General features: G+C 43.0%; 1 protein-coding gene across 3 annotated transcripts in view; it reads left to right on the top strand.

Annotated features, from left to right (window-relative positions):
- TIGAR (TP53 induced glycolysis regulatory phosphatase) overlaps positions 1 to 11,664 on the top strand; it is a 109,669-nt gene that overhangs the window by 14,833 nt on the left and 83,172 nt on the right. For 2 of the 3 annotated variants that reach the window (XM_044418019.1, XM_044418017.1), the window contains exon 4: positions 8,424 to 8,501. In XM_044418019.1, the coding sequence (XP_044273954.1) occupies positions 8,424 to 8,501 (78 nt within the window). Of the gene's footprint in view, positions 1 to 8,246; positions 8,334 to 8,423; positions 8,502 to 11,664 lie in introns of all 3 variants that reach the window. The other variant, XM_044418018.1, reaches the window with a different exon arrangement.

Genomic DNA, 11,664 nt, shown 5'->3' with positions numbered 1-11,664 from the left:
GTGAAAGAGATCTCAGGGTACTTGTTGATAGCAGACTGAATATGAGCCAGCAGTGTGACATGGCAGTCAAGAGGGCGAATGCTACCCTTAGACGTATAACCAGAAGCATGGTTCCAGATCAAGAGAGGTGCTGGAACCACTTTGTAAGACTCTGGTGTGCCCAGAACTGGAGTACTGTGTCCAGTTCTGCACAGCACATTATAAGAAAGACATAGCTAGCTTGGAATGAGTTCGGCGCAGGGTCACAAGGAAGGTAGCTGGATTGTAGGGTGGGATGCCATATGAGATGAGATTGAGGGAGCTGGGTCTTTCTAGCCTGGAGAAGAGACTCAGAGAGGAACTTATAGTGACGTATAGGTATGTGAAGGGGTGTGACCTGTTCTCCTCTGTGCTGGAGGAAAGGATGCAGTCCAATTGGGCAAAGTTCAAGGAATCGGATTTCAGGTTAGATGTTGGTGCCATTCCCAAAATAACACATTTTGTACTGAAATGGTGAACCAATTAATATATATAGTGTAATTTTAAAAATTAATAAATTATTTGTCCTTATTCAAATCACAAGAACTGAACTGGAGTCTCTTGATGAATTGCTCTTCAGCAACTTCTCATTGACATCTATCTTTGAAATTCATTTGTTCAAGAATAGCCACTATGGGGTCATTTATACAGTGGGGGTTTTTTTTTTGGTCCCAACATGCATAATTTGCTTACATTGAACACTATTTGACATTTTATGCCCATTCTCCCTGCCTGGAAAGGTCCATTTGGAGTGTCTCAGAATCCATTTTCTTTTTAACTACCCTAAATAGTTTGGGGTCATCAGCAAACTTGGCCACTTAACATGCTTCCCTCTAATTCCAGGTCCTTTATGAATAGGTTGAAAGGCATCGAACCTAAGGAATTTTGTTGGACCTCATTGTTTACATCTTTCCATTGGGAGAAATTACCATATATTCCCACTTTCTGCTCTTTAAGCAGTTGCTGATCATAAGATAACCTCCACCTCTCATGCCTTATTCCATGTCTGCTAAGTTTGCTTAGGAGTCTTTGGTGAGGGTCTTTGGCCCAAGTAAACAATGTTTATCTAATCTTGCCTGTCCTCATTAAGTCTTGGCAAGAACTAAATGATGAAGGAATGGTAGTAGAATGGGTCCTGTACTACAACCAACCTCAAGATTAAAAAAAGGAAACTCAAACAGGAAAAGGCATAATAAGAAAGCTAATGGATTTTGATGTTATAATCAAACATCAAAAAAGACCTTCCCCTAGGACAAATTTAAACAACTGCTTAAATATGATATTAAGACTCATCACATTAAAACATGTATGAAGAGTTGGATGCAGAACCTTGAAGAAGAAATACTGTCCCATCAGTGGGAAGTCTTATGGATGAAGGATATAAAATTCTCTGCAAGTCAAGCATTAAAAGAAAATTGGTATAAGATATACTTTCAGTGGTATATTACCCCAAAAGATACACAGAAAATGGACAAGCATTGCAATGGAAAATGGTGGAAATGTGAAGAGAGAGATGGTATTTTCCATGTGGTGGATATGTGATAGAATTAAAAGATTCTGGATGCACATAGATAGAGAAATGCAAAAAATACTCAGAACTGATTTTCGTATGAGTGAGAAGAATATGCTACTGAGTATTGTACCAGAGACTATTCCAAAGATTATGATAGTTATATAAATATGATAACAGCAGCAAGAGTAACAATTGCTTTAAAGTGGAAAGCTGAAGATTGTTCAGCTGTTGAAGATTGGGAAAACAAGCTAGCTGAGTAAGCAACAATGGCAAAATTAACTAATTATATTAATAGAAGACCAGTTTAATAATTTACTCAAGGATGGAAAGCTTATTTTGAGCAATTTAATTGCTAAAGAAAATACTTACAATATTTACAAAATACTTACAAAATATTTACAAATGCCAGTGTTATAATTTATAGCTAATTTTATAAACTGGACAAATTTTTGATTGAGAATTGAATGGTTTGGATGGGACTGTGGCTGAGATTTTTGCTTTTCTATGAATGTGCTTAAATGATGATACTACATGTCTACATATCTGTGGATGGAACTTTGGTACCCTTTTCTCCTATATATTTCCTTATTTTTTGTTGTATCTTGTGAAAATACATTTTAAAAGATTTGAAACAAAAAGAAGTCATAAGTGCCAGTTGACTGGAGAAAGGCTAATGTTGTCTCTATCTTCAATAAAGGAAAAAGAAGAACCTGGGAACTACAGACCAGTCTGACATCAATACCTGGGAAAATTCTGAAGCAGATTATGAAGTAGTCAGTCTGCAGACAGGTTGAAAACAATGCAGTGTTTACTAGAACCCAACATATATTTCTTGAAGAAAAAATCTTGTCAGATCTCATCTTTTGATGGGCTTCCCTCCTCTGCCAGTGCCATGTCATGGAGTCAATAGCCATACCCACTTTGTCTGTCTGTAAGAAACTCCAAGCCTCCTCTATTTTGAAAAACTGCCTGCACACCTGGGAAGTCTCACCTTGGGATAAGCATCTTTGCTTCTCTCATTTCAACATCTGAAATTGCCTCACATTCCAAGGCCCCCTACTGCACTTCCTTCTTCTCTGAATTTCAGTCAGTAGGCCTTGAGAATGCATGTCAAGACCAAGTTTCTTTCTTACTTCCAACAGATGATCTGCATCCCAGAGCAATAAAGGAGCTGGCAGAAGAACTCTTAGAACCACTGTCTATTATTTTTGAGAAATTGTGGAGGTCAGGAGAAGTGCCAGATGACTGGAAGAGGGCTTATCTTCAAAGTGAAAAGTCTCTATCTTCAAAAAAGGGCAAAAAAGGAGGATCCTGGGTAATACAGACAAGTTAGTCTAACATCAATCTCTGGGAAAAATCTAGAGCAGATAATGAAGAAGTCAATTTGTAAGACCCTTGAAGACAATGCAGTAATTACTAGAAGCCTGGATTCATTAAGAACAAGTTTTGTCAGATCAATTTGATTTAATTGTTTGATTGGGGGACCTCCCTTGTGGAGTGTAGGAATGCTATAGACATAATATCTTGACTTCAGCAAAGCTTTTGCTTCATGACTTGCAAACTAGCTAAAAGTGGGCTAGATGGAACATTTCTCAGGTGGTTCCACAGTTGGGTAGAGAATTGGACTCAAAGAGAAAGGCATCAATGGCACCTTCTCAGACTGGGGAGAGGTAACAAAACAAGGAATGAATTTCAGTAGGGACAAATGCTAAGTTCTGTACCTACAGAAAAGAAACCAAGTGCATTGCTATATGATGGGCTCAACAATAGCTCAACAATACCACACATGGGAAGGACCTTGGAATTGTTGTAGAAACATAGAAACAGAGCAAGTCAGAAGGGGTCTCCCGGGCCATCTAGTCTGACCCCCGGCTCCAGTCGGCTCCACTCACAACATGCCTACCATCTGCATGTCCAGCCTATCTTTGAACACCCTCACCAGTGGGGCCTCAACCACCTCCCATGGAACCCCATTCCATACCCTCAGGGTCCTGACAGTCAGGAAGTGCTTCCTGGCATCTAAATGGAACCTTGGTTCCCTGAGCTTTGCTCTGTTGGAGCATGTCCTGCCTTCCTCTGCAGGGGAGAACAGGTCTCTACCCACCTCCGTGTGACATCCCCTCACATACCTGTATGTTGTGAACAGATCCCCTCTGAGTCTCCTCCAGGCTGAAGAGACCCAATTCCCTCAGTCTCGCCTCCCCTGCAAACTGGTCACCAACCTTGTGGCCCTACGCTGCACTGACTCTAACCTGGCTATATCCCTCCTGTAATAAGGGGCCCAAAACTGAAGACAATACTCTAGTTGCAGGTGCACCAGAATTGAATAGAGTGGTAGTAATACCTCTCTTGATCTAGAAGCCACACGTCTGGCTATGCAACCAAGGGTTGCGTTCACTCTCTTAACCACCCCATCACACTGCTGACTCATGTTTAGCCTGCAGTCAACCAGCACCCTGAGGTCCCTTTCACAAGTGCTGCTCTCCAGCCACTTGTCCCCTAACCTGTACTTATGACACCTATTCCTGTGCCCCAAGTGCATGACCTTGCACTTATCCACATTGAACACCATCCTGTTGTCTCCTGCCTACTTCCATAGTCGGTCCAGATCCTTTTGGATCTGGAGTACCGGTTCCTCAATTGTAGCCACTGCCCCAGTTTTAGTATTGTCTGTGAATTTGATCAGCAGACTGTTCACTGCTTCTTCCATCTCATTGATGAAAAGATTAAACAGGATCAACTCCAGGACAGAGCCCTGGGGGACCCTGCTTGTTACTAGCCACCATGCTGATGATTCCCCACTAATGGTTACCCCCTGCTTTTGGTCAGTCAACCATGCCCTAATCCACTGGACAGTGCTTTATTGTATCCCAAAACTCCTCAGTTTCTCCACCAGGATATCATGGGGCACTTTGTCAAAGGCCTTGCTGAAATCCAGGTAAACCACATCCACTGCATCCTCTCCATCTAGCTGCCTTGAAACCTTGTCATGCAATTCCACAACGTTTGTCTGGCAGGACCTGTTATTGCGGAAACCATGTTGTGTGGCCGCCAGCCTCCCTTCCCTATCTAGCATCACTAGATCTCTTGCTATTATGAGCCTTTCCATTGTTTTTCCTGCAATGGATGCAAGGCTAACTGGCCTGTAATTCCCCATGTCCCTTCTACTACCCTTTTTGAAAATTGGGACCACTGATGCCACCCTCCAGTCCTCTGGAACTTCACCCCGTTCTCCACGAGGCCTTAAAAATGGAGGCCAGCGGGCATGAGAGAACACCTGCCAACTCTCAAAGTACTCTCGGGTGTAACCCATCAGGACCTGGCGCCTTTGTAATGTCCAATGGCCTGAGGAGCCCCTCAACTTCTAGGGAGGTGACTCTAATCTGTGCCCCTAAGTTTCTGGCCTCATCTAATCTCCTCTGCAGTTCTCCCCCGTCCTGCTTTGGGGAGAACACAGAGGCAAAATACTCATTTAGCATCTGTGCCTGTTCCCTCATATCAGTCACTGGCTCTCCTTCCTCCTTATTTAGTGGTCCCACTACTTGTCTCCCCTTCCTCTTTTTATTTACATGCTGATAGAAGCCTTCCCCTCTTTTTTTGCTCTTGATATTCTTGGCAAGTCTCAGCTTGTAATCAGCCTTAGCCTTGCGAAGAATCCTTCTGCAATGAGCCTCCTCTTCCCAGTATACCCTTTTGTTATTTGCCCCAGTACCCATTTCCTACGAAGGTTACCCTTGCATCTAATCCCTCTAACCACCTCCTTTTGCCTCCATGGTGGTGCGCTCCTTCACCTCCCCACCTTACTAACTAGAGGTATCGTCAAGGCTTGCACCTCCAAAACCTCCCCCCTTGTCGCCTCTCGGACCCTCTATGTGAAAAGCCCTCCCTCTATAACTTCTAGGAAGCGACATGACCTGGCTGTCACTGCTGAATGAGTCTCCCAACTAATGCCCAGGAGATTGAAATCTTCCGTAATTACTGTGTCCCTCCCCTGAGATATCCTTAGAATCTGATCTGTCAGGACATCATACAGGGTCTCAAGTTGACCTGGAGGGCGATAACATACCCCCACTGTCAGGTCTCTTTCCCTGTCAAAACTCCTAAGTTTCACCCTGTCTGCCTCTACTGAATCCCCATCTGTGCTGCATTCTATCTCACTGCATCCTCTCCCTTCCCTGACATATAAAGCTATGCCCCCACCCCCTTTCCCTTCCTGGCCTTTCTAAACAGGTGATACCCCTCTATGTTTACATTGCAGCTGAATGTAGATCACAAACTGAATGTGTCAACAAGGTGATGCGGCTGGAAAAAAAAAAAGCAAAGCTTAGATTGGGTTGGATTAATGGAAATCTCACTTCTAGATCATGCAAAGTTTTAGTTCTGTTTTACTCAGTACTGTGTTATGCCAGGTAATTTTGGGGAGCAATACATCTCAAAAGGTATATTACAACTGGTTAGGCCTCATCTGGAGTTCATCCAGTTCTGTGCACCACAGTTTAAGAAAGATGCAGTGAACTGAAAAGGGTTCATAGGAGGACAACAAGGAAAATCTGGGGATTGGAAACAAAGCCTTATGAGGAGAGATTGAAAGAACTGGACATGATTAGCCTTGAGAAGAGAAGACTGAGGGAAGATAATGGTAGCACTCTTCAAATATTTTGAAGGTTGTCAAAAAGAGGAAGGCCATGATCTCTTCTCAGTCATCGCAGAGGACATCTCAGGACATGGAATAATTGTCTCAAATTACAGGAAGTCAGATTCTGTCTTGACACTTTATACTTGACACCTGGAGGAACCTCCTAACTGTTAGAGCAGTATATCAATGGAACCAATTACTTAAGGAGATTGTACACTCTCTTATACTAGAGGCATTCAAAATGTATGTGGACAGCCATCTGAGAGGGACTGTTTAACTTAGAATCCTCTACTAAAAAGAGGGTTGGACCCTATGGCCGTCTTGGTCTCTTCCAACTCTAGTATTCTATGATTTTATGCTACCATGTGGTAGGTATACTATCTTAGCTTCTATTTATCAGAAGTAAATTTTGTGTAAACATTTGAAGAAATTTATTTATTATTTATTTAAAACATTTTTATGCCGTCCCATTCGCTGAAGCCGAAATGGATATTAAATCTGACAACATTTTGGTCAGTGTTTCCAATCAGTTCAGCAACATTTACACTGTATATGTACTAACTTCTAGGATTAGGACACAACCCCTCCTAGGATTAAATCCAGAGAAATTTAACCACTTTGTCAGAACTGGAGCACACATTTATCCAGTCAACATGGGGGTAGTTGAAGTCACTCATTATTACAGAACTTCATTTTATGAAGTTGCCATTGATGAGCACTCTTTGTGTCTGATTTAAGCAGCCAATTTTAGCACCCACCTAATAGTTTTTCCATCCAATTTTTGCTAATTTGCTTATCAGAATGTCGTGTGGCACTATGTAAAAAGCTTTACTAAAGTCTAGGTAGATTATGTCCACAGTGCTCCCTCTGTCCATTTGGGAGGTTACCCAGTCAAAAAATGAGATTAAATTAGTCTGACAGGATTTATTTTTGATAAATCCATGTTGGCTTTTATTAATCACTGCATTTTCTTCAAGTTGCTTGCAAATTGATTTTTTTAAATTTGCTCCAGAATTTTTCCAGGGTTTGATGTCAGACTAACTGATGTGTAGTTTCCAGGTTCATAATTTTCCTGATTTTTGAAGATAGGGACAACATTAGTCCTTCTGTTTTCCAAGATTTATCAGCCAGGATATCATGTGGCACTTTGTCATAAGCCTTGCTAAAAACCAGGACTGTGGTCCCTCCATCTAGCCACCTCGAAACTTTGTCATAAAATTCTGCAGGGTTCATCTGGCAGGACCTGTTTTTGTGGAAGCCGTGTTGTATGGCCACTAGATCTCTTGCTATTATGAATCTTTCCATCAGTTTTTGTAGAACTGGATGTAAGGCTAACCAGCCTGTAATTCCCCATGTCCCCTCTACTACCCTTTTTGAAAATTGGACCACTGACGCCACCCTCCAGTCCTCTAGAATCTCACCCTCCAGTATTCCCTGATACCGGCACCCTGTTTGTAGGAGTCCTGCCAGCTCCTGCAGTACCTCTAACATGCTGGTCCCAAAATCCTGGTCCTCTCCTTTCACTTGTCCAATCAGGACAAGTTTCTTAGGAGCCTGAACCCAACTCCCCCTGCTCAGTTTAAAACCTTCCGGACAAAGCTCACTAGACTTTTACCCCATCCTTGTGAGGTGTGCCCTGTCCCTTGCCAGAAGTCCATTGCAAGAAACCGGGTGGTGTGGTCAAGGAACCAAAGCGTTCCTTCTGACATCACACCCTGAGCCAGTCATTCACCTCTGCAACCCTCTTTTCCCTGGCTGGCCCAAATATCCAGAGAGGCAAGGTAGAGGAAAAGGCCACTGGTTCCTTTATGTCCCTGGGTTCTTGCCCAGAGCCTCAAAGTCCCTAGCAATTCAGCCCACCCCCTGCCTGATGGTGTCATTCGTCCCCAAGTAGATCACCAGAAGTGGCTGGTGACCCCATCCCCCTGAGGGAAGAAGACACTCCAGTCTGTCTGTCATGTGCCGGATACATGAGCCTGGCAGGCAGCAGACCTCCCAAGTCAGGACAGTACACCGCCACCTCAGTGCCCCTTAGGAGGGGCTCCCTGATGATGATCACCCTTCTCTGTCTCTTCCTAGTGATGATAGATGGCCATGCCTTGGCCTTCACCACTCCTGCAGTGGCTCCCTGGCCGCATCTGGTCCCAGGCAGGAGATCCTGGACAGGTTGGTCCCCCAGGTCCTCATCAGCCCCAGCCTCCCCTTTCATAAGACATACTCATGTGTTTAATATGACTTGTATATTTAATGTTTCAGACTGTAGCCTCAATTCTTAGCAAGAGCCATTTCTGCAAAGAGGCTGCTGTAAAATATGATGCAAGACTTCGAGAACGGGTAGGTATAAAAGTGTGTTCATTTTTTAACAACCTATCAGGAGTAACATGGGTTAGTGAGCAAATAGCCAACCCGAGGTGTAATTTCAGAGGGGTTAACCATGTTTTAGATAAATGTGGTGTATTCAATTCATATTTACTGTAATTTTGTATTTGATAGAAGTCTAAGGAGTGACTGGCAACAGAGTGACTTAAGAAAGACTGCACTGTTTTATCTAATTCTGCTTCCAGGGTGGACTTAAGTGTAGCAGACAGCTGCCCAAGTTTCCCCTCTCCCATGGCTAACTGGGCTAAAAAATCTGTCCAGACCCTCCCTGGTCCTGAACCCAGGATCAGACACTGGATTCAGCACATGGCAGTCCAAGCCTTGGGGTAGAGGAATTTATTAAAAGGCTAAAAGATAGAGGCAGACAGTACTAAAACAGCGAAAACACCTGAGTACCAAATGCACACGTTAAAGGGAGGGGAAGAAAAGGGGCAGTTGGAGAGCAGCACTAATACACTTCATAGTCAATCGCAGTCCCCAAGCCCCAGGCCCAATTTGCCCCCTGGACACAAAATAGCAATGCTTTGCCTAGCCTAGCTATACACAGATACTAAATCAGTCATAGCAATCAAATACACAGGGTAGCACAATGTTCTTTGACCCAACCTTTGGCAGCAAGTGTGGAACCTCTTTTCAAAGAGGTACCCTGAGCCCCTGTATGCTCTCTTCTTTTATTCCCCATCATTGATCAGATAGCATGTGACAGTGCATGATAAGTGAGGACAATTTGTCATTATGGCCACCCAATCTCCTGTCCTGTCCTTGGAAGTGTGAATTCCTCTGTCCTTGGGTGTTATTTATAGTGTCTTTGCCTTCTGCCTTCCCAGAGTTTCTCTGGCCCTCCTGTGGCCCTGGGCACTGGCGTCTCCTTAAACAAACACCTAGCAATCCTAACATTTTGCCCTGATTGTCTGTTAAGTCTTCCTTCTTGGGTAGAGCCTTTAACCAGTTCACATCATATTAAGCTTTGTTTTATAAGAAGCAAATACAAATAGGTCCTTGATGTCTCCAATTCTATAGCATAAGATATGGTTGTACCCTTGTTAATCTCAGTATTCGTTGAGTTTAAAAATGTTCTAAAATTATGATATTTGAGGTGGAAGATTGGATTTGATGGGATGCTGCATATACTTACTGCCTGTACTCAGGCTATGCATTGCAACTGCTAGGCTACAGTAGCCAGGTATCTGAAATCATCCCCTGGATTATTTTTGTATTTTCAACTATTATTTTTTCAAGTCACTTGAGACTTCTAATTACATCCTTCTTCGAGAGAGGAAAACTGAAAAAGGATTGGAGATTACAAGCTTTTCTTTGAAAAGGTCTTTTTATTTAACTGTTGTTTTAAAAACTAATTTAAATGTTTAATGTTTAACAGTTGCTTTTATTTAACTTATATATTTGTATTTTATGGTTAATTGTTATTTATTGCTGTTTTATTGTGGTTGTTTTAATGATTGTAAGCCATCCTGAGATGCCATGCAAAAGGGATGGCATACAAAGGTTTTAAATGAATGAATGAATGAATGAATGAATGAATGTATTGGGTGGCTCTCATAGTAGGATTGGTAAAGAAGTTATGGTCATATATGCTTCAATTTGAACAAATTATAAGTTCCTGCCTTATAACAAAAAATAGCTGACTTTCCAATAGGTTTAACAGAAATATCCCTGGGGTGAGTTTCTCTACCCATATAAACCTATTCTGAAAAGTGGCCACAGTAAATTAGTTGTGAATCAGGTATCTGAGGTTGCTTCCCCCGCACATAGAAACAGTCACTTAGGGGTATTCCCTTTACCTCTGTATTCTCCAATGAGAGATAATTCTTTCTCTCATCTTCTAAGAGCAAGGGAATTATCTGCTGAAGTTGACAGGCTTCATAGTAAACTTGCCTGTTCAGTATGTCTCATTCATTGCTCTTGTGGAGCATTTAGATAGAGAAAGATTGCACTAATTCTTGGTGTTATGTAGCAAAAATAAAGGAATTATTTTTTCTGCCATTTATTCAAATGTTTTTTGGGGGATCTCAACTTGGAGTGTTTGAAAAGAAACATCAGCCAAGGGAGGACTATATGTAATTTTCATTATCATCAATCTGCTGATGAAATTCAAGGATAATACTAAGATGGGGGTGGTGGCCACAAATGAGGAGCAGGTACTCCGGATCTGGAAGGATCTGAACAGACTATGAAAGTGGGCAAGGGGTAACAGGATGGCACTTAATGAGGCTAAGTGCAAAGTCTTGCACTTGGGGCATAGGAATGGGTGTCAATAAGTACAGGTTAAGGGCCAAGTGGCTGGAGAGCAGCACTTTTGAAAGGGATCTCAGGGTATTGGTTGACTGCAGGCTAAACAGGAGTCAGCAGTGTGACACAACAGTCAAGAGGGCAAGTGCCACAATTGGTTCCACATCCAGAAGCGTGGCTTCTTGTTTGAGAGAAGTATTACTGCTACCCACTAGTGTCCACAACTGGATTACTGTGTTCAGTTCTGGGCTCCACATTACAGGAAGGATATAGCTAGCTAGAAATCAGTGCAGCAAAGGGCCACAAGGATGGTGGCTAGATTGCAGGGAAAGCCATATGAGGTGAGACTGAGGGAGCTGAGTCTTTTCAGCCTTGAGACGAGGAGACTCAGAGGGGACCTGTTAGCGAGATACAGGTATGTGAGGGGGTGCCACGCAGAGGTGGGTCATGACCTTTTTCCCCCCGGTAGTGGAGGGCAATGATTCCAACCTTGCTACATCCCTCTTCAACTCCTTTGTCTTCCAGTACCCTCTCCCAGGAGACTTTTCCCAGTTTGGTCTTCAATTTGACCAAAGTTGGCCCTTGTAAAGTCCCAGCTTCTAATATTTGACCTGTTACTCATTCCCATTCCCCTGATCTCAAAGCAAAGGATGGGGTGATCAGTCACATCCAGAGCTCCCCTAATCTGCACCCCATCTATCAGCTCCTCCCTGTTGGCCAAAGATATCCCCCCCCCCCAGTTGCCTCCAGGTTTCTCTGCATCAAAAACCCTCCCTCTACAGTGTCTAGGAAGTGACGTGACCTGGCCATCACTACCAAGTGAGACTCCCAACTAATATCTGGGAGACTGAAAACTCCCATAATTACTGTT

Source organism: Varanus komodoensis, unplaced genomic scaffold, assembly GCF_004798865.1.
Source record: "Varanus komodoensis strain SLA01 unplaced genomic scaffold, ASM479886v1 scaffold9, whole genome shotgun sequence".
Taxonomy (NCBI): domain Eukaryota; kingdom Metazoa; phylum Chordata; class Lepidosauria; order Squamata; family Varanidae; genus Varanus; species Varanus komodoensis.
The sequence above is the reverse complement of the archived record's forward strand: the minus strand, read 5'-3'. Positions and strand labels throughout refer to the sequence as shown.